The sequence below is a fragment of the Rissa tridactyla genome, chromosome 6 (assembly GCF_028500815.1).
Source record: "Rissa tridactyla isolate bRisTri1 chromosome 6, bRisTri1.patW.cur.20221130, whole genome shotgun sequence".
In the NCBI taxonomy this organism is placed as follows: domain Eukaryota; kingdom Metazoa; phylum Chordata; class Aves; order Charadriiformes; family Laridae; genus Rissa; species Rissa tridactyla.
The window spans coordinates 2,932,385-2,955,850 of NC_071471.1; the positions used below are offsets into that span (position 1 = coordinate 2,932,385).

Sequence of the window (23,466 nt, forward strand, 5' to 3'; positions counted from 1 at the left end):
AGTCCAGTGTAGAATTTGTAACTCTGGAGGGGGGTCGATGTACTTCCACCTGCTGCTGAAAGCCAGCTGTGTTCTCTGAGCTGTCTCGGCTTTGTGGGGGCTCGGGAGAGCATCTGACAGGATGGGAAGCAGGAGGTAGAGGAAGGGCTCTGTTTGGAGCTGTACTTTCCCCTCGAGCAGCCGTCACGAGCTCTGGAACAGCCCCAGGCTAACCACGGACTGACTTTCAACTCGAACTGTACAAAGGTGGGGACAAGCTGAGCCTGATACTTACACTTGCACATTTTTTGCCAGCGTGCTCTTTCCCTCTTTCATTACTTGAGGGCTCCAGGAGAGCATATGTTTATGCAGCGTAAATGACTTTCCAAACAGAAAGGACATTCTGAACTGGAGCCTTGAAGCAGAGAAAATCTGCAGTTTGCTGGATTCAACTCCGGTAAGAGACAAACGTTGCCCGCCCTTGGTGCTGCAGCCATGCTGTTAGTGCAGTGAGCTGTGGGCCTCGATGGCAGTGTCCCGGTGCCCACACAAGACATTCCGGGTGTGGGAGTGCTGTCGAGGCACAGCTCTGAGTGTGTAAGCAACTGTGTAAGAACAGGGATGTGTCCCTGCGCTCCCCTGCCCTCTGCTATTCAAGGCATTGGGCCACTACAGGCAGGAGTGGCACCGTGGTGGAATTACCCTGATTTACTATTTTGTCGGGCTGAGAGCTGTCTCAGTGCTTAGGTGACTTCTGTGCTAACAGCGAAATGTGGGAGGCTTTATGTGTTCTTATTTATAGCAAACAGTCTCAAAGGTCCCTTCCAACCATGAAGATTCTATGATTCTGTAAAAACTTGTGAGCGCAGCTTAATGTTAAATCTCGCCCCAGCCCTTCGTCGTCTCATGCCCATGAGGACTGTGTTACTTTCAGTCGTCCTAGGAAGCAGAGAGGAGCAAACCTTTACAGAGCAGCGTGTCCCCATTATTGGGTGTTAAAGCACTGCCTTTTTAATACTTACACATGGTAGTTATATTCTTTATTAATTCTATAGCAATTTGGTACAGCCAGACCCTAGTGACGCACAGAGATACCCGGGCAGCTTAATTCAGAGTCGCAGGTGTTTGTTAAGTTAGGCAGCAAAAAAAATAGTATAAAAAACAGACAAAAATCTAAGACTAATTGTATGCCTTGAAAGGATAAATAGCTTCTCCAGTTACTCTGATGTCTAAGGATCTCAATTGTCTTGCAACATTTTACACTTGAAGAAGTAAAGTTTGGGAAAAAATAAGTGATTTGCCCAGAAAGTCTGAAAAGGCAGATTGAATCCAAGGCCTTTAAATACCAGGCTGCTGACCCTGCCGCGTCTCCGTTCAGCCTCCCCGTTCACAGGCTGATGAAAATGACTGGATTTTAAAAACAATTTGGTTAATAATTGTTGGATTTTCATTGTTTATATAATGGCTTTACAATGTGTTAGGAAAGGGACTTTAGCACGTGGTTTAAAAATACTGAAACTTGGCAGAGAGATCTCTCTATTTTGCTTCTGCCATTAAATCTTCGTGGAGAGGTGGAAAAAACAACAGTCTTTAGGAGGATTGTAGAGGGTGCATGTTTGCAAAGCGCAGGTTCCGGGGGCTCTTCTGTATTCATTTATGTCCGCGTCACATAAATTCTCCCTATTCCTATTTCTAGTTCTCCTGCAGCATTTGGATTGGATGCTGCTTGTCTGTTTTGGAATAGAAATGAGCTGCTGTAACAGATAATACCTAGAATTCGTTGGCCTAATCCTTTAGTGAATGACACGCTTTCAGTCGGCCTCATTCCACCGGGTTTGCTGCACCTCTCTACCTGCCTGAAACAAGAGCAGATCTATTTAAAGTCGGTGGAACTACAGGAGTGTAAAGGGAGATAGGAAGATTATCCGCAGTATATTATCTGAGACTAGAGAGTGCCTTCGGCAGGTGTTTGCTGTACATATAAAGATGTTAGAAAAAAGTATTAATCTAAGGCTTGTTTCTCAATATCAAGGTATGAAGAGGTAACATGAATGAGAGAACAAGGCGTAGAGTAATAAGAAATGGACACAGTTGCATGATAAATTAAATATGCTGCATTTGGTGTGTCTCCTCTGCCTGAAGAAGCCAGACTATCTACTTGACTAAACGCAATGGGACCAATAGTGTGAAAAACACTGCATGAGCCTGTGTATTACCCTGGGCCTTATAAGAGGAAATGTATTTATGAAAAACCTGTGAAAAGTCAAATGGCAAAATCCCTTCACACCAGAGAGATGATGATGTATTGGTCAACACCTGATATTTCAGGCAGTCTGTAAAGAATCCTTCAGACTTAAGGGACTTGTTAAAAAACAGCAGCGTGATGCCAAAAATCTTTGATTGCAGGAGCTAACTGAGATCTCATGTGTGGCAATGGCTCGGTTTTGCTCAGCGTGAGCTTGTCGAGGTGGGGATTGTCTCAGCCAGGAGCGGGAGCCCCTGTGGGGGCAGGGCGGGCTGCAGCCTCCGTCGCCGTCAGGGCTTTGTCCTTCTCCGCTTTGCCCTTCCATGTGTGCGAGCGCATGTGAAGCAGCCCCTTTAAGGACTCTTCCTCCTTGGCATTATCCGCTATTTATAAGAAATCATTTTCCGGTAGCTCCTTATTGCATCTACCTCTAATGCTGTTTGCGGTATCTCAGCAGTAGCGTGTTGGGCTTCACTAGGAAACGGCCAAACTACCAAATACGTGGGACCCTTAGACAAGTAGCTGCTGTTTGTAAAAGCTGGCGAGCAGCTGCTGCTTGTGTAACAGTGGTACGCCGAGCGCCTTTGGATTAGCAGGTCCGCATTCAGACAGAGGAACAACGCAATGAATCTCCAGGGTGCTGCGTTTATTTCTTTTATTTATTATTATTTATTTCTATTATTTATTTCAGGTGGGACTGTGGGCTGCTGTACATGCTGCTGCTCTGGTAGCTGGCACCAAAGCACCCAGGCACGAGAACTGGATGCCACTCGTGCCTTCTCTTATGACTGGTCTCTCTGATGATGTCTTTGAGGGTCTGGTCTGTTTTTGACTGGTCTATCTTTGGTTTGCCTTGTCACACACTCACAGAAGGGTAATTAATAAGGCAGTTTTTATAATGTTTGCTTAGCAACCTTAAGTTAATGTTTGTTTACTTGGCGAAGCAGATTTTTATTATGCAAACCCCAAGTAATTTCTAATGAATGTTATTGAAAAGTACCAAGGAAAGTGGTAACAGAAGAATATAAATAAAATTAAGGCAGATGTTTCAAGGTTTGTGGTGACCCCAGGCACACAAAACCGAGGAGGTAGCAGTGGGAGGCAGCAGAGGATAGTACCAGTCTGTCTTTTGCCGATCCCACAGTCCCAAGACACATGCGGGATGTTCAGCTGACATATTTGCAGTTATACCCTTGAAATAACGGCTGATAAAACCTGAGCTGTGCTGCTGACCGTTTGTGTTGGCCTTCCCTTGAGGCTGATCTGCTGCAGGTGGGATGCAGAGGGCTCGGGGATGGTTACGCGCTGCCAAACAGGCTGCACCTTCCCCTGCGCTCTCTTCCCACGGGGGTAAAATGCAGCAGGGCTGGGTTAAACCCTCATCCTTAGGGTGGGCCCCGTGTTAGCCTGGTATCAGCGCAGAAGACATGACAGCAATTGTTAAATTGTAAGATGTAGCCACCTACCTGAAGCTCTGAAGGAAGCGTCAGAGGTGGTGGGTGAGCAGAGTGTGAAGACAGATGCTAGAATTCAGGTTGCGGACACCTGGGGCGGTATCTCTTCTCTCAGCAGGTTTCTCGATAGAGAGGCAGTTCCATCAGCCTGGAGCCCTTTTCTAGGGTCTAACACGTGGGACAGATTTCTGAAGACACGTTGTTAATCCAGATTAGCATTGATCTTCACGCAGCTTCTCGCAGCTGCTGAGAAACGCAAGGATGGGTCAGACGGCAGCTATATGGATATACATGCTGGGTATATATTAGGACATAATAAGCTTCCAAGGGAGTTCTTCTTAATTTGGGTACAGACTATATATGCTAATTATATGGCAACAGTCTTGACAATTAGCATGCATACTTCTAACTTGCATTTCTGATTGCGCTAACAAAGCCAGCTTTGCCTTCCCCTCTCACCGACTTCAAAGGCATTGTCTTGATTTAAGAAAGGGTGTCCTGAAGCTGTGGTTACTGCGACTGTCAGGCTGCCCACTTAACAAACGGCATGGGGAATGGATGAGCAGCCAAGCTCTCTCTGAAATGGTTCAGGAGAGCTTTGAGGTTACAAAATGCCAGCCGGCCTTTATTGTCGTTGGCATACGACAGAACATTCCCACGGCGAATACAGCACAGGTCTTCCAAATGAGGGCGTGCTTCCCTACAGTATCAGGACCCAAAGATACACCTTTGGTCCAGATCGTAGGCTATAGCACTTAAAAGAGAATGTAATGTACACATCCCAGAGGGAAAAGTAATAATGGGTGGAAGAAACGAGAACAGGAACAGAGACAGAAAATTTGAAGTTCCCTTGGGTGATCCTGCCAACCTCGGGACACAAGCCTGGCCTAGGTCATGGGCAACATTTAAAAACATTTGGCACCTTAATCTGCTTGGGTGGTTTCATAAATCTCAGCGGACTTTTTAAATTGTGCTAGCGTTTCTGTAAATCTGATTGCAAGTCTTCTTTGAAAATAAGGCTTAAAAAGCTAAGTGGGTTAGTCTTTTACAAAATTTAACCCTCCAAGGAGAGTCATTGGCACGTGGTTGAGCGACTGCGGTGGGGGCACTTGTAGCCTTTGAGCCTGGCTGGAGTTATCCAGGACAATTCCCTGCACGGAGCTGGGATTGCCTGAACTGCCTGCATGGAAATTAAAGAGTACAGTCCCCTGTCTCTGCCCGGTGCCGCACTGGTTACCAGTCTGAAGCTACGTGTTCCCTATAGAAACCCACCACCTCAATGCTGCAGTGCCACAGTCGAATTGTAAATATTTGAATGTCCTCCTGGAGCCTGGTTGAGGTCACCCTGTGCTCAGCAGGTGCTGCTGAATACGATCTAGATCTCCTCCAGAAGGAAATGAAGCTGTGTCACATCACACAGGAGCATCACTTACGTTTGGCATTTGGGCTAAAACTTAATGTTCTACAATTATAGTGCCGGATGGCTGGCAGCGATTTTGCCAGACAAATACAACAAATAATATTGTTTTGATGCTGGAGGCTTTTCCAATTTCTGTTTATTAGAAATGAGTTAATCTGTGTTGGAAGTGCTGCCTTTAACCCAATAGAGCTGGTGCCACCTACAGCACGGTGGAAAAACCGTGGCCACAGCGTTTTGCTTCTGTGGAGCTGCTGTATGAGCCAAGCAAACTGTCACCTTGCAGAAGTTAAGCCTTTGAAGGGCTAAACATGTGGTAGCTCTTCATCTGCTTTTGTGGGCTTTGAGGCCGTTTCCAAAGAGTTTCACTTTGACACCCTCAAAGCATGGAAATCTATTGCTGAGACTGCAGGGAAATGTTGAAAACCAAGTGGCACATGCGGGAAGCTCGTGGAAGGAAAAGCAGAAGAGGAGCTGGGAGATGTTAGGGCTGCACTGGTCCAGAGCCAAGCTGAGGAGGGAGGGGTACATCCACCTAGCTTCACCCCTCTTTTTTCTGCCTTTATGTTATTGCCTTTTTTAAACCTGAATCACCCACTGCAGTGGATGTTCATAGAATCACAGAATGGTTTGGGTTGGAAAGGATCTTAAAGATCATCTTGTTCCAGGGCAGGGACACCTCCCACCAGCCCAGGTTGCTCCAAGCCCCGTCCAACCTGGCCTTGAACCCCTCCAGGGATGGGGCAGCCACAGCTTCTCTGGGCAACCTGGGCCAGGGGCTCACCGCCCTCACACCAAAGAATTTCTGCCTCAGAGCTCATCTCAATCTCCCCTCTTTCAGTTTAAAACTCTTCCCCCTCGTCCCATGGCTCCCCTCCCTGCTCCAGAGTCCCTCCCCAGCTTTCCTGGAGCCCCTTTAGGGACTGGAAGGGGCTCTAAGGTCTCCCCGGAGCCTTCTCTTCTCCAGGCTGAACCCCCCCAACTCTCTCAGCCTGTCCTCACAGCAGAGGGGCTCCAGCCCTTGGATCATCTTTGTGGCCTCCTCTGGACCCACTCCAACAGGTCCATGTCCTTCCATGTCCATGTTTGTGCTGTGAAGTTAAATTGGTGATGAAATGTGATATTTTTGGGGGGTAATCTTGCTTGTCTGCATCACGTGTACAAAACCAGGTGCCCTGAGTCCAGGCAGGCTCTATTTCTTGGAAAAGATTTCCACGTACACAGCGAGAGGCCAGTTTTAATCAGCATCCTTGTGCCCAGCCTTCCTTCGGAGCAGAGAACGGGGGGCGGCTGTTTGCTCCAGCTTCACCTATTTGAGCCACCACTTCTTCCATGGGACCTTGGTGAATCCCTGACGCGTCCCTCTCTCAGGGGAATCCTGCCTGTCCTTCTGGGGAAAGAGCAAGTGCGGGGTGACTGGATTCTTTGCTATTTCAGGAGGATATAAATAATATCCAAGGTGTAACACCTGAGCGGCAAATCTGACTGTGCTGAATATTCATGTAAATGTGGTGGGGCACTTGATCCTTCTTCTAAGGGCTTTTACTGGGCAGCTCAGGCATTTTTCCGTGTGTTTTATGGGGCAGAGAAGACAAGTGAACGATCATGTTGTGAGATCAGAAGTCACCCTCCTGAAATACTCTAACAAGGGTCTGATTGTTGTTCCCTGGAGGAATGGCTGTAGTAATGGAAAAAAAATTGAGAACAATACAGAACTGAGATTCGTTTTGGAAGAAATGGGTCACAGTAATTCATAATTCCAAAATAACCCGTATTAGTCGGTGTCCACCTCTCCGGGCTCCGTTTTTCCCACTTTCCTGCTGGTCCAGCGGCTTTGCTGGGGACTGTGATGTGCTGCTTGGGAAGCACCAACCAACCTCACACCTGCCGGTTTCCTAATTGGCTACCGAAAAACCCAGAGTGAAATTTTCAAAAGTCCTGTAGCCCCTTGAGAAGAATAATACATGTTTTCGTGTCTTTGAGCCTTCTGGATGAAGAAGTCCCATCGATCTTCAGCCAGCTCAAGGACCTGAAGTCCTGGCTGCCGCCAGAGGGATGGTTGCAGAGGTGGCCCTACCTTGCGGTGGCTCTCACGGGTGCCGGGAGCCATCAAGGTGGAGTTGGCTCTGGAAAGATGTGTGCGGGATGCCCGTCCCCGTGTCCATGCTCCAACGTCAGTCTGTCCTGACGGCCCTACAGCCCAACCCGGCCGGCTCAGCCTCCGCTCTCCCATGCTGTGGTCACACCTCCTGATGGCACTGCAGACATACTTTTAGAAATCCCAAACAGCTCCCTCTTTAAACCCATATTTCAAGCTCTTATTTAATATTGCCCCATTTTCAGAGGCTTTAAGAAAGGTGGCAGTGCTTTATGGATATAGGTTTGTTGTTTTGAGGCGGGCGAAGTGATGGTATTTTATTTTGATTTCAACAGCACACTCATTAAGATTTCCAAAAAGGAGGTAATATCCCCTGGAAACAGAAGAGGGCGGCTGTTTTTTGAGAACTGAAGAGTGCACTGACTGTTTTTGAGAATGAAATAGCAGTCACTCAGATCTAGACGAAAGAGCTTTTTTTTTTTTTTTTCTTCCCCATGAATGAATAAAAATAGCACAGTATTCCAGGGCCTGCGCTAGTGTAATTAGTGTATAAAATAGCCGGACCCCTGTCACCTTCCACAGGGTCCCTGGGCTTCGTCTGGTAAAATTAGATTCCTTGCAATTTTATTGCAATGTAATTAAAAAGTAACCAAGGGAATACAGAACTCCGTCTTCGGAGATGTTCAGCATCAGGCAGAATAAAAAGCATTCGGCAGCTCACCGGATTAATAACCAGTTTCTTTGTTTACTGCCCAAACTGCAAAAAAATAATTGCTGTGAGTTGTCGCTCTGTACGTACGGGAAAATACGGGAAAACCAGATATAGCAAAATGTTATTCAACCCTCTGAATGTATATTTTTTAAATTGAATGATGTTTTCAATTTGAATATAACAACAGATGCATACATTCCAGAGCAAAACGTCCTCCTGGAGTGAAATCTTCCTTCAAATCCAAAATAAGGTGTTTTGTGACTTCTTAACTTTTCAAGCTTCAGTTTCCAATGAAAACAACTACACGAGTTTGACCAGACTTTACCGTGAGGTTAAGTCCATCCGAATCTTTATTTCCTGGCAAACACTGAGCCGAAACCCCTGCGGGGGCTGCGGTGAGCCATCCCCCAGCCCTGGTTTGAGGGGCAGCGGCACCCACCTGCCTCCCCGGCCAAGCCTCTAGGCTTATTTTTCAATGTACGCAGCCTGCGCGTAGGCACCGTAGCCTTGGAGCACAAAGTGGACAGTTTTTTTGCGTAAGAAATTTCCAATATCTGGTTTGTCACGCGATGCCCCTCCAAAACTAACAACCCCTCGTCTCCCGTGGCCAGGGCTGTGCTGGGGACGTGGCGAAAGATCCCGAGCTGGGGACACGGGTGTGTTTTTAAAGCCCAAATAATCAAACTGGTTCACGTGGAAACACGCACCCTGTATGAGGTACTTGATGGGAGGGATGGTAAATCCCCATTCCCCAAGGGACTGAAGCGTGGAGGGATGGTGGGAGGAGGGATGGGTGGCGCTGCCTCTGGTAGCAGAGCAAAGGGACAACCACGGGAGATGGTGAAGCTGAGGAAGGCTAAATATCCGTGTGGGACCTACACCTCCAGTGCCTTCGTTGCTCCAGTCAGTAGATAATTTGGAAAACCCACCAGCGACTCCTTCCAGCACCTTCCCAGTGTCACTCTGCCTTTCTGCCACTGAAGACAAATGGGGATTTTTGTATTTGGCTTCGGTGAGGAGCATGTGAAAAGCAAATTGGTTTGTTTTTTTTTTTTTTTTTTATATAGCTCTGAGGCAGGAGCAGTTAGAGACCCTCTGCAATGAAGCGGTACTCACCGAAAGGGTAACCCAAAAAGACTACTCTTCTGACGCAGAAAATAATGAGGGCTGCCCTAAACTTTTAATCAGGAGCTCAACTTTTATTTGCAGCTCCTGACAAGGATAGCGTCCCTTAATAACGCTTCTGACAGTTCCAAACTCCTGAAATTAATATGAGAGCAACGAGAATTTAATGGAAGCGCTAATTACAGATGCTGGAGTTATTCTGCTGCAATTCAAAACCTCTGATGTGGAGAAACTCTTAGCACGGCTGGGCTGTCGTCTAATTTCTATGAAGTTTTGCTGTGAAAGGTGACCCTGGCTTTACGCACCTTCCCTCTGCAAGACGTGGGCATCCTTCCCTCCCATTGACTTCCACACCTGGCAAAGAACCGGGATGCAAGCAATTAATTCCTCTTGCTCTGGAGGCTGTACTACTCATAGCCCTCATGCCCGCCGTTCCCTCCATTTCCCCTCTCATGATTAGTCATAATGTCCTGGACCGGCGAGCCTGCATCCAGGCTTTTCCCAAAAATGCTGACTGATTCTGCAGGTGGATTAAACCCAGTTTGTGCCCAGCCTGCCACCCCTGCAGCAGAAACGGCCGAACTGCACGTCAAACAGCTCCCGCTTCGCTCTGCTTTACAGTCTGATTTATTGGGACAAACCGGTGCCGACAATTCGGTGCCGCTTGAGGTGGTTATTCAGGTTACGGGTGGTGAAGGGGTGGAGGTGGAGGGCAGGCAGCCTCCGGGAGATGGGAGAGAAGAGCCGTTCATGGCGGGGAGCCTCCTCAGTCTTTAATCCCCCTGAGTGAGCATCCCCCAAATCACAGCTCTTTGGAAAAGAGATCTAACATTATCAGTGGGCCTTCTCATGCCCTCCCCGCGCACCCTGAAAATGCTCCGTCTGTCTGCTTAGAGCTCAGGGGATCGAGAATTAAGTTTGAAGGCTCTAAAGGGCGAGACCTTCGATTTCCGACGACTAGTTAGAGATCAGAAGAAGTCCCAGGCCTTGGGGCTGGACGTGGATCTTCCCCAAAACGTGACCAGCTTCTGATCTGTGCCACTTTTTTCCTGCCTCTCGCACACGCAGCTGTGAAACCTGAACCTTGATATTAGTTCCAACTGTTGAATGGCATTAGATGATTCATCTCTTCTATTAATACAAAAAGTAATACCGTTTTCTGCTTTGCACGTAATGCCTTTTGAGAAATAGATTAAGACATAAGGGACGTCGAAGAATTATTTAATCTAAGCCTTTTTTTTCTCCAGTCCTGTACTTTGTCGCTTTATTGAATGATTACGCTCCGGTTCCTGCTCTTCCCCAGTGACTCTGGAGACAGTCCACAAAGGCAGGAGCCATCTCGTCCTGCTTCAGTGCCCCCCTCCTCAGGGAGGGGGCGTGCGTCTTTTATCAAAAATTAATAAATTTCCCTGGGTATAATGGGGATAAGAAAAGGAGGGGAAAACCAACAAGCCGGTTTCACTATGCTCTGTTAATAAGGCAAAGCCGCTATCATCAAAATGCCGGCACGAGCATTGAAAATCGAAGGAGAGTCTCAGTGATTCAGCTGAAAAAAAATCTCATTTGGCCACAGAGGTGGCTTGGAGATTTCCCACCCTCGGCTGGTCAATGGTCACAGTCGTGTGCATAAACGCACACGTTCCCGGGACACATCGCAACGAATCGATACGCTCCGTGGCAATAAAGATGGAGAAGGTTTATTGTTGTGGTAATACTTGGCACATGACGCGGATTTTGCAGCTGAAAGTCAATGGCCAATTTTATGGATTTTTGAGCTCTTACTACATTGCGAGGACCTTGACAGAGTGGAATTTAAACACCCCTTTCCTCCTCCCCTTCCCCTCTGCTGTTAAGAAAGGGAGCAGTAGATCAAAGATGAATTGATAGAAGTAAAAATGAGAGAAATCTTGTGGCATTAAATTTTGGGGAAGGATATTTGTAAACCCAGTACTTAGTTCCAAATATCAGTGGAAAAACACATTCCCTCTACAGTCCCCTGAAACCATGGAGCACGTACTGGCTGTGAATGCTCTCAACCACACCTAAAGAGAACGAGCTTCACGTCCCGCGTTGAGTCCAAGCTCTCCGGGCTGTGACCCTCTTTTATGTTATATTTGCACAGCACCCGCCATGGTGGTCCCCATCCCCGCAGGAGACGGGAGGAAAGGGGACCCGCTTCACGGAAACTCAGTCTTTTCCGTTTTATTTTCCTGGGTGCTGGGGCAGTAGGTAGCGCTATCAGAGGAGGGCCGACCCCAGCTTACGCGGAAAGCTATTAAAAATAAGCAATTTTTTACTAAATTTTTTAGTGAAAGGAAAGACTTTTGCGTGCTGTGAGCGGGGGGAGAATGACATTTCACATAAGCACCTTAAAAAAGCCAGTTACCCGTATAACTTAGTGGGAAGCGGCCTCCTAACAAATCCATATTTGTTATTTGCTGGGGTCTGTAAGCGCTATTGTAACCCCGAGGAATTAAAGAGAAAGGAATGAGGAAACTTGCCGGGAGTGCGAACAGAAAGTCCGTCCTCCTTTCGTGAAGTTCTCGCTGCCGTTAAAGGTTTTCCAAGAGGAAGCTGCGTTTTTCTCAGCACATTATGATTGTGATGATTTCCCCGGCACTGACAGCACCCGCGGTACTCTCTCATTATTTAGTAGATGTGCCAGAGCCTGGTCTGTCTCCCATTAAAGTCAATAACTATCTCCCTTAATTAGCGGTCACATTATGATCAGTCTCTTAACATCACTATCAATTAGGTGCAGCGTGGCCATGCTCCGTTGTTCCTTTGAATCCTTGGAGGTGAGCCGGGTCCGCGGAGGCTGGGCAGGATCCTGAGCGGGAGCCAGAGCCCAGGGGTCTGGGTGGCATCCACTGAGGGTCACAACTCCCCAAAATGCTCCTTGGAGGAAGAGGGGGCTCTCCCGAAACAACAGACCCAGCACAGCTGGTTTAATCGCCCCGTTCCGACCAAACAAATAACTTGAAAGTGTCAGAAATTCAACTGTGTCCCTGGGAAAGGGAAGAGGTAGCCTTTCCTCCTTTTCCCTCTGTGCTGGCTCACCGCGGTGACCTTGGCACGCAGTGAACTTTCACCAAGAGCTGGGCTGGGGCCCAGAAATTAAGACGTGCGGGTTTCTAAGGCCAATTACAGCACGGGGGGGTGAATGATAACCGGCTCGGATGCTGCAGCTTGGGCAGCCGGTGCCTTAATAGGGCCGGGTTTACTCTGCTGCGAGCGCAGTACATCAAGGGCTGGATGTCGATGTCGAGGAGGTACCGAGGGAGTCGCAGTGATTGATGTGTCGTCAGGACTCCTCCGAAGGACCCGAGAAGCGGGACGCGGGACGGTGCAATGCAGGTGCTGGGGGCTGCAGCTCCCGGTTGCTGTGCCAGATTATTTGTTCAGATGGGGATCGGAAGTATTTGCAGTACTTCAGTGGGGAAGAAAAAAAAAAAAAAAAAAGAAGAAAAAAAAAAGAAAAAAGAAAAAAAGGAAGAGCAAGAATGTGCTTTGATGAAGCTAAAGCACAGAACAAACCTGGCTCCCTGCTGACTGTACCAAGGTTTGCTGAAATTTAGCTTATCAGCACATGGTGATATTTGCTTGCAAAACAGAGTAAATGATCTAAGCCAAAGCACACGGGGCTGTTATAAACCTCCTATGCCTTAGCATAGAAAATGGCCTAGCACCGCCAATTTTGTCATAACACCCCTCCCCAAACTAAGGGAGATTTTCCTCTGGAAATGTCTGTTTTCATCTATGAAAACTCAGGCTGCCACCTATTTTTCGCTGACCCCAAAGCCTCTGTTACATTTGCACTATTTAAACTCCTGCTTTTTTTTCTATACTATCGCATTTCACAACCACACGGCACAGTTGAACTAATTCTGTCTATGGGAAACCAAGGCAGAGAGAAATCTGTGCTTTGCCCCGGGTCCCCCAGATTAATGTGGGAATGACTTGGATCCCAGACCTTTATGCTTTGGTCCCTCTCTCCCTTTGCCTTACCTGAGTCAATGGAAGTCCCTCCTGACAAGGATAGCAGTTTTCCATATGGAAAGTGACATTTTAATCTCTCTTTTTTGTTGGTTTGGATGCAGTGAGCATCTGGAAGAAGCAGCTCACAGGCCTGCCAGCAGCTGGTCTGTGGAGGTAAGACAGGCAGCTTTGGACCAGAGTGAAACTAGGAGCATTAGTTTAAAGGCAGAAGGATCTAAAGGGGATGGACGGTGCCCACGTTGCTTCTGGAGAAGACTGACTCTTCCTTATGAACCTCTTTGCTGCATGTTGAAGGACAAGCCCCAGCCACCCCAGCACCATCCGGTGTGAAAACACCAGTGAATAGTGGTGGAATCAGGACTTTTCCTGCAGGAATGGAGCACAGGAGCTGCCACAAAATACTAGCGCGGTGCCCAGGCATCACTTCGCCTGGACATTTAGCCCGGACCACCTGTGGAAGCGGGAGATGGGGATTCGGGGGCAGGAAGGGGGAGCAGCCCCCCCATCGCCACCTCTCTGCCTTTATTCATTTACATCTCGCAGCCGGGTTTAATTTATCTAGGTGTGCCAGCCCAACGAAACTTCAGTTTCTTCCCTTAACTGCTGCCGTCATCTCCCCTCTGCTGCCTTTTGAAAATAGAAAAAGCCGTGCGGCTAAAATGGACCGTTTTGATGAGTATCTTTGTGCTTTTTCAGCTCTTTCTTTGCTTCACATCATGGAAAACTTTAGAACTTCACCTCAGCACCTGAAGCGGTGATTTCCATTTACATTAATTTCAGACACCACAAAGTGATTCCCTGATAGATGAGAGCTTTGTTAACGCTTCTTTTTTTGAGGTAAAGAATGAAGAAAAGGGTCTGAAAGAAATCCATATATTGTACATAATAACAATTTGCAGTGAAGCAAATACCCTTAATGTCCCAAAGAAAGTTCTTGCAATAAAATATATACAGTTGCCTCTCTGGCTGTTAATTCTTGTTTCACACTTTTTATCTGCTGAGCTTTTCAATTTTCTGAGCAAGACGAGAAAAATGAGATCTCAGGGCTCGGTGCTGAGGAGCAGCAGCTGGTTCATCGAAGAGAAGAGGGGTTTTTTTCCTTAAACTTGGGTAAATTCTCCTGCCTTTCTCAGGAAAGGTGTGGGGAGAGGGGGAATCCTCACCCTGAAATGGGGTTTTTTCATTCACATGGCAAGGTCTGGGGGGGAGTCTCCAGAGGAGAACTTCAAAGAGCGGTCACTTAAAAACCAAAATTGTGATACATATTGTGCCACAAAGGTCGTAACTCTTCTTTTTTTTTTTTTTTTTTTTTTTTTAAGCTTGGAAAACTGAAAAATGGCTGTGTTTAACAGCAACGTACTTATCCCCCTCGGAATGCGAATGAAGATTAATCCTCAGTCACACTGGGGAAGACTCAGCTTTGAAATGATGGTTCCAGTGATTTTAAATTAACATATACAGCACACGGAGTGAATCCTTTTCCTCCGAGTGTGTCCACTCTGGGCACTTTTTACCACAATTTAATTGACTGCCAATTAGTGTAAAGTAGTCACACATTTTTAAGGCTAGTGTAGACACTTTCCCGCATTAATCTGTAAATCGGCTGATAATTAATCTGATATATCTATCCTCACCAGCCCCAGAGATAGTTTTACCTATCAGATATGAGGCACTTGTTACTAAAAAAAATTATATCTTCGTTTAAAATAGCTGAGGAGCAGTGTTTAATTAGTTACATGCTACATATTGCGGGCAACTGATTTTCATCTAGACGGGGATTTGAGTGGTCTGCGTTATATATTTAGCTTTGCTGTCAGGCCTGCAAATCATCTCGGGAAATAATATGCTCCTTTGTGCCTCTCTTCTGACCTCCTCCCTAACACCAACAGAAGAGAATGAAAAACGCTATGTCAAAGTTAAGTGGTTTTGGGGTTTTTTTGTTTAAACACGGAGTTTGTGGGTTTCTTTTCTAGTCAAGGAAATCTCAAAAAATGAAGGGAAATATTTCTCTCTGGATACTAATCCAACCTGAAGTTACTCGCGACTTTCTTTGAAGAAAAAAAAAGGAAAAAGGAAGCATTTTGAGGAGCACACCGACGCTCTTGCCTGCGTCTGGTTCATGTGTTCATCCTCTGAGGCTGGATGAAGTGGATGTAGAGGCGCTTTTGCATTTACGTGACGTTTTCCGTTCTCTCTGTACGCAGACCCTCCATAACGTCAGGCTCACGCCAGGCACAGACTGTCTTCCGTTCCTTCGCCGTTTCTTCCCTCGTCTCGGGGAGACACCCTACCCCCAGCAGGAAAAGCGTTACCTCGCTGTGCGGTTCTTCTGCATCTTTGCGAGGGGCCGCACCGCCTGTGGCGGTACCTACAGGGAACGAGCAGCATCATATCCACGGCACAAACGCACCATTTCGCGTCTTATCTCGTTTCCGAGTCAGCGCAGCCACCTGCTTACAGCGGCCCCACGATGAAGAGCATCCTCTCGGCGGGCTAATAACTATGGTTGAGCCGAGCTGGTCCTTGCCAGGGATAAGAAGGAGCTGGCGGAGCCTTCTGCTTTCTGCTGGGCTCCCCCCCGCCTCCCAAAGCGCCGGTGACTCACGCGTACATCTTGAACGACAGCAGACGCCTTGCCCAGTGCTGCTGTGACAGATGCTGCGGAAACCGCTGGGGCCTCTCTTCTTTGCCTGATCAAAGCAAAATATTTAAGCAGGAGAGACCAAGTGGGTCCCTTGTTGAATTCGCTGCCGCAGGACTTGCACCAACTCTTCAGTGACCGGGCCCACGAAGCCCCCAAACCCTAGCCAAGGTCTCAAAATCGGGGTGCTCAGCAGGGCCTGGTGGCCACAGGCTGGACCGGGCTGGCCGGTCTTCCCGATTCAGCCATCCTAAATGTATACTGGTCATACTGGGAGGGACTACAGCAGCTGGAGATGGTGCTGCAATACAGGCAGCAAGGACATTCACAGACACCCCCACCCCGCAATTAACGGCAATAAAAAAAGCTGCCGCCCTTTGCTTGCAAAGAGGAGCTGCGTGATTTCCCCTCACCCCCAAGGTCCCCCCGGGTCTGCAGACACCCCTGTGGCTTAAAGAATAGAGGCTTCAGCCAGGCTGATTGAAGAAAAGCCCCTACGCAAACATTGAGAGTGCCTTAATCAAGGTCAGAAAGTGCGGCAGCAAAATGAATCGAACTTTAGGGGGGAAAATGGCTTTTCTTTTTGAGAAAGGTGGATACTTCCTATTGATTTATTTTTTTTTTCCTTTAGTCAGGATTTTGCAGTGAATCCGTACAGCAACTTCCACTGCAATGTTCTTGGAAATAAATGGACCACACATTATGCACATTCATTTAAACGCAGCAGATCTATTTAAAAAGAATAGGAGCTGATTGAGTTAGCTTTCTGTAATTGAAAAGGGGCTTGGCTGTACCAGTCTTCTTGCAAAGTAGTTTATCTGCTCGAAAGTTGGATCATCAGCTGTAGTTAAACCTCATTCTGCTTTCAAGATGCTTGTTTTTTTGTGTCTCCAGTCCAGGCTTCTCCTAAACCACCCTGAGCTTAACTTTCAGTTTAAGCTAGCCCGAACTTCAGTGAATTCAATAAAAACTAGGGCTGAACCCTGCTGCCATTCCAGTCTAATCACTCCCTCAATCCCTGACAGCGGGTGGTCGTGGGAAATGGTCCTCGGTAAACAAGTGACACCAAGGCAGAGCACAAGCTGCGAGGAATTCTGCTTTTTTTTCAGTAGGGATGCTTATTTCATATTCAATTGCGCTTCTTGGACCTAGAGGCTTCCACATCCCATTGCCCGTTTTGTCCCCTGCCTGGACAGTTGCACAAACCATGCAAAGAGGCAGAGTCGCTTCTGGACTTGTAAAACCACTCTCTCCTTTTCCCACTGAATTCTTATGGAATCTTTCCAAACCTTTTGCAACTACTACTCATCTCTGTCTCCTCGCTGCGCGTTTTTTCTCCCCCACCACAGGTCTCGGATGTCAGCTCTCCTGCTGCCCTACTGCTTGCTTCCCTTTGATATCCTCCCTCTCAGATTAATCCCGAGGAAAAAAAACCTCCCAAAGGATCCTCTTTGCTTTCCGCCTACTCCCACGAATCAGCCAGCGGTTCCCGGCGGCGGGGCTGGGACGAGCAGGTCAGTGCTCAGGGCACATCCCCCAGCCCCCGCGCGATGGTAACGGGGGAGCTGAGAGCTCGGGGCTGAGGGATGCTTTGATGTCCGGAGAGCGTCAGCTCTTCACTTTGGCTCACGCCGCTTGGGCTGGCTCTGAGGGCTGCGGCACGCTGCTCCCCTCCCGCGTTAGGCACATCTGCCCCGCGGGGAGGGTACAGCTCAGCGGGGTCCCTGGGCTGTGACTCCAGAGGATGATCGGGGTGCCCCAAGAGCGCAGCAGTCTGCAGGCACAGCTCAAACCGCGGTCAGGCCAGGGGAGAGGTCGATGCCACCCACCCACCCCAGCAAGGGGCCGAGAGGTGCGTGCCCTCAAAAGCTCAAGCAGTGAGGAATCAGGAAAAAGAAGCTGCTATAAGACCCTTAACCTTTAGGTTAAGGTAACTCAAGGCAACTTAACCTCAAAGTCCTTTGACTTTTGAGTGGAGTTGATACCTACGTTGATGAAGCCGATACCATGATACCTATGGGTTGGGACAATCAGAGCCAAACCAGCAGCTCTGTTGGTTGTCCCCTTACGCGCAGAGAGGGCTGCAAAGCCCGGGTGGAAGGTGCGGGAGAAGCCGCCCAGCCCACAGCAGCCACACCGGCTCCACAGGCTCTCCCCAGAGCCGCCAGATCCCAGCTGAGGTCTGGAAGAGCTGCTGGCGACCTGGGTGTGTGCCAGACCCACAGGGCATTTCTCCTGGTTTGTAGCCTCGGGGGAGGAAAAGCATTCAGGAATCAATATTAGCGGATTTGAAATGGAGTCTTAAATTATCTCACCTTCAGTCACTGTGGATTTACTCCAGAATGATTCCTACAAAAAATTCACTGTTTTTTGATGCAAACAAATATGATGCAAGTACAGCATTATATATCCCACTTCCAGAGCAGAAAAAAAGCGTGGGAAACAGTAAAAATTCCCTTTCCCTCCCCAAATCTATGTGAAGACCTCCCGTTTTACCTCACAGAGAGTTACTAGTGAAAATATAATGATGTAACATTATTTGTGGAATAAACCCCTCTGCGTTAGTGCTGCGTGTGGCATAGATGCAATAATGATATCATACATCAACCGTGGTGAGTTTATAAATACATGCATAGAGAATGAACTGCAAGTTGTTTTTCCTCTCGGCTGTGGGACCAGGTGTCAATAGATTTAATCAATGTACACTTATGTATTAGTGTAATGCAAGCGAATCTTTTTTTATACTAGGAGAGAAACACCTGCGATAGAAAAACAGCAATATAAATACTTCATCATTTCAGCCACAGCTGCTCCGTGACTCTTCTGCTGAGTTCTAAGAGACAGTAAAACCCATAATCATCTCCCTCTTCTGCAGCTCGTAGCCAAAACATAATCATAACAAAACACCGAGCTTTGCAAAATGAGAGAGGTGAAATCACGACCCCCAGCAGCATCCCCAGGGTGGGATGGGGACAGGGACGAGCTTGAGGATGGCAGTACCCCCCATGGAGCTGAAGGTCCCAGAAGGAACAGCACCAGGGCCACAGGGGAATAACATTATGCCCCAGCAGCAGGTCCACCGTGTGACCATGAAGCCCCATCCACACACCAGGACCAGAAACAAACATGCCCAGGGCCCAGGACAGGGCTTAAATGCAGCAGCTGGGCCAATGGTGAGGGGAGCGTGGGTGGGATCCCAGGTGAGGATGATTAGGGTGGTTAAGGCCCGTTAGTGCACTCTGGCTCCCACTATTTAAAAGTACCAGAGGTAGGAGCAAGGTTTTAGCCTTGTCTGCAGTTTGTGCTTTGTTTCCTGGTTCCTTGATGTGCTCCTCAGGTATGTACCGTGCTATGGCGAGCTTAGTGTCCTACATGTGCCTTATCTGATGCTCTTAATTCTTCTATACTCTGAATACAGTCAAGGAGGGGGCTGCTGGTGGAAAGAGTCTTCTGGTAGTATTTAAAGAAAGGTATGGATTTCTTCATAGATTGTTGTAGCAATAGGCCATTGGTTTGACTCTAAAGGATTTAGATAAGGATGGCCCAGCCAGCCTGGCAGGTGGATGGGCAGTGCAGAGGTGCTCCTTGGAAAGTCAAATCTGCTTCCTGATGGACGAGGCTGTGGATGGGTCACAACCTGTCTGTCTACTGCCTTTTGTGAGATGCATTTGGCTGTAACCACCTGCTAGGAGGAGGATATGGCCCCGCTGGAGGTGTGCGGGTGGACTGGCAGCTCTGGGTGTGGGGGAGTAGCCCTTGTCTCTGGATGACCCCAGAGGTGTAGGTGAAGTGTGAAGAATGGGGAGCTGTAGGTGCATGGAGAAGCTCATGGATGGTCAGGTTGTCCTGGAGAAAGTATCTGCGACACTACCCCAGTGCTGGCCTCATTCTCCCCATCTGCATGTGGGTCTGGGTGGTGTGAGAAGAGTCAGGTTTGCACTTGGAGAACTATGAGCTTGTTCCAAAATCTGGCTATGACCTGGGTCGTCTGGTCAGTACTGGGAGGCCAGGGCATCAGCACGGGGGCTGTGGCGAGCTGCTTGTGGCAAGTCACTGGCCCCATCCCACCTTGGCCAGATGCCGAGCCCTTGGGCCTGGTCCCTTGTGCTCTTTCCCCCTTTCATGAGGCAAACGACTCCCACCAGCGAATGTCAGAAACTTTTGGTTGTGAGCGTCGTTACATGCCTGTGCATTTTTCCTTAAAGTAGCTTGAAAAGAGTCAAGCTCCATACCCTGATGCGCACATTTTATCTAGTAATTAAAGACTCTTATCACACCAAGCTCTGGTTTAAAAATAGTTCACAATTCCCCCTGGACTACAGAGGAAAGAAGTAATTCTAAAGCAACATAAGATAGAAAAGCTTGTGCGTTTCCTCTCACTTCTGAAACCTGGGTGGGAACCCCTTTCCCAAGGAGGGAATCTGGAAAGTCAAAGTCAGTGGGAGAAAGGGGAGTGGAAGAGGCAATCGCAGCAATGAAATATTCATCTCTTTTTTTAAAAAAGAGTCTAAACTCATTTATCATCCCAAGTGATGGGTGTGGGAAAGACATCCCTAGCGTGGAGAAATGTGGAAGGGGAGAAGGACCAGGGGATGAAGTTTCACTCTGGCTTGAAGTAACTCCTTGTGAAGGGCGCAGGAAGGCTGGCAGTGCCACCAGGGCATGTCCCTGTCCCTCTGGGCTTGGTGGTGCTGTTTCTGAAGCTCTTTGCTACATGGACCACTAAATCAGCTACCATTTATTGTTCAAAAAAAGGGAAAAGTTGGTGTACTGCATGAGGAAACAAGGGTGGCTTTTGCAAGAAGATGAACCTGCCTTCCAGCTTACCCTCCACAGCCCAGGGCGTCCTCTGAAGGATCTCTGAATGGTCTCTCGCCCAATGCCTGAAGAATACCAGCATCTCTGCGGAGTGTCCATGATACTCCAGTGAAAAGCCTGATCCAAGAAGATAATCAAAGAATAGAGATAGGCATCTATTTCTTTACTCTTCTATTCATTCAGCTTGACGCTATAATAAGGTGAAGGTCACCCCATGTGCTGGTGGTGTCAGGGTGATGCATGGCTGCGGGGGACCGCAGGCGAGGGAGGAGCGTCCCTCCAGCCCCGGCGTGAGACCCTCCTCCCTGCCATGCTGCCGGAGCCGCGACACCCGCCGCACACATCACCCAAATTACACGCACAGCTGTTCCAGCACCAATTAGTCATGTGATATTTGAAACATCAAATATTCTCTCCCTGCTTATCAACACTGTAATTATGGCCTGTCAGGGCTTTATGCTCTTCTTAAAATAAACACGCGAATGTTCACGTTAACCCTTCAGTGCTCTGCTGCGGCGGGCTTTCACGGCGGCTTGTGGGGCAAGCGGGGACCACAGGACTCCTGTCGTGGGGCAAAATGGGGCAGAAGAACAGTGACTTGCACAGGGTGTGGAGTGCCTAGCCCAGGATTAGGACCTAAATTCTCAACTATCTACTCAAAAGGTGTTATAATGTGTCACCTTTTTGGTGTACATGTGATGTTACGAACGTACTGAAGCTACCTTGGCTATGGCGAAGTTTTGGAGCAACCTGGATGGAATTGCTAATTTTTTTAAAATGCCCTTTTCCCTGCGAGACACGTTTTTACTGTGTGATTGAAGTTTTACTGGAAAGAACCCCATTTTAAGGGAGTTTGTTTTCATTTTGTCTAGTAAAAGCCAGTTTGCTTTTGATCCATCAGCAGAAGATGCTCTGTGAGGGCAAGGGAGCCTCATGGTGCTTTGGGGCGGTGGGGGGAAGAGGTCAGGCTTTGCTGAAGTACACGGAGCAAGTACGTGCACTACCTTACCACTGCTGCAGGCTGGATTTTTCAGATACAGATGATCTGGGTCACCTCTCCCAGGCCACCTCTGCTTTTATTTGTGAGATGGGCTTGGCAGCCTGTGCTCGAGCCCCCTGGCGATGTTGGGTCTGGAGCAAGGGGCACCAACACAGCTCGCCCTGGGGAACCCGCCTCGGGGGGGTGCTGGGCTCTCCGGCTGTTCTTTGGGCTTTGAATTCCCCAGCACTAAACTCGCTGATTAAGTAAATGAGCAGAGAGAGGCTGCGGGAGAGGTCGTGTACATGCATTGGCTCTGAGTGACAGAGCCGGCTCCGCTCTCACCTTCTCGGTGACCTTATTCTCTCTCCACTCTTCATGCCTCCCTTGGCTTTGCTATGCAGCATTTCGTTTGGGAACTTGAAGCTATACAGCGCACTGCAGTTAATAGTAATGACGTGCAAGCTTGGTTTTTTTTCGTTATTCTCTATTGCTGCTTAATGACCTAAACATCTTGAACACTTTTGATAAGTTGGCTGAGGTGTATAGATTAAATTCTTGGAGTTTGTGCTGTTGAAGGGCTCTTAGTGATGAGCAACGATGCAGAGAATCTGCAGCTCTTGGGGCTGGGACACGCTGCAGCGATGGGGGGGACCGTGGCCCAGCTCAGGTAGAAGAGGCCCTGCTTTATGGGTGCAGCTCCAACATCTGCTTCTGCAGCAAATGGCAATGGAAAGCAGAGAAGGAAGGTGGTGAGAATGGCTTGGACTGAGAGAATCACAGAGTGGTTTGGGTTGGAAGGGATCTTAAAGATCGTTTAGTTTGACCCCCCTGCCCTGGGCAGGGACACCTCCCACCAGCCCCGGTTTCTCCAAGCCCCGTCCAACCTGGCCTTGAACCCCTCCAGGGATGGGGCAGCCACAGCTTCTCTGGGCAACCTGGGCCAGGGGCTCACCGCCCTCACAGAGGGGAGAAGCTCAGCCGTGTCCCAGGCTGCTCTTTATGGGTGTCCCATAGGCCTTTCATTACCCAGTTTTCTCTTAGCCTTGTGGTTGTTTATTTCTTGAAGGGCAGAGCTTGCTGCTCGTTTTCATCTTGAATGGCAGCACTAATCCTTTGCCACGTTGCAGGGACAGTCGCCCAACTTGTGCTTTTGCATCCACTCTTTAAAAAAAAAAAAAGCAGCAGTAATTTCATTATTTTACTGAATTTATATTTTCAAATAACCCTTTTCCTACTACCTATTATTTTGCAGTTAGAGGATGATGTTCTGAAACCTCGCTTTTCCTCCAGGAGCTGTGTTGGGTGTTGCCTTGTGCGGGCTGTTGGTCCGACCTGGAAGCTCTTGGTGCTGTGCTGGCCATGTTGGCCAGGTGGAAACCTCCTTTGCTGGTCCCTCAGCTTGCCCTGCTCTGCCCGGCGGGTCTGTGGCAGCGATGTGGCAAATGCAAACCCTGCCGGAGTCCGGAGCCTTTAGCAGGGATGCTGCTAGCGAGGGGTATCACCTCAGCGTGGTGTCTCGGTGCAGGCTGGCAGGGGCAGCCCGGTGTTTCTCTGCTTCTGAAGGGCTATCAGCCATCCAGGATGTGAATTTGTAAAATGGCTTTAACGTAGCCCCTAAAAATGCTGGCTGTAACATGTCCCTGCTCTTCTGGGCCCTTCAGAAACCCTTGGGTTTTGTACGTGTCTGGTGTTTCTAAGGGGATTCGGTGAGGTGGAATGGGCCCGTAGCTGCCCGATTGCCAACATCTGCACCACAGCGTGCGCTGGGCACGACAGCCTGTACTCCAAAAGACTCACAAAAGTCATGTCTCCAAAATGACCTGGGTGAATCGTGACTTCAAGGACAGCTGCTCAGCATCTGGCTTTGAAAATGTGCCTCTGTAAGAGAAATGCCTATTACCTGCTGACTGAGGAGAGCGTGCCTCAGTTTCCCCTCTCGCACGGGCCAGCCCAGCTCTCTGACAGTCCCTGGGACGGGCTGCTCTGCCCCTCACAT

General features: G+C 48.5%; 1 protein-coding gene across 2 annotated transcripts in view; it reads left to right on the forward strand.

Annotated features, from left to right (window-relative positions):
- ZMAT3 (zinc finger matrin-type 3) overlaps positions 1-14,002 on the forward strand; it is a 29,146-nt gene extending 15,144 nt beyond the window's left edge. For both annotated transcript variants that reach the window (XR_008467021.1, XM_054205582.1), the window contains exon 7: positions 13,131-14,002. Coding sequence is in view for 1 of the 2 variants with exons in the window: in XM_054205582.1 (XP_054061557.1) it covers positions 13,131-13,133 (3 nt within the window). In the remaining variant the exon portion in view is untranslated. The remainder of the gene's footprint in view (positions 1-13,130) is intronic.
- Positions 14,003-23,466: the final 9,464 nt, after the last annotated feature.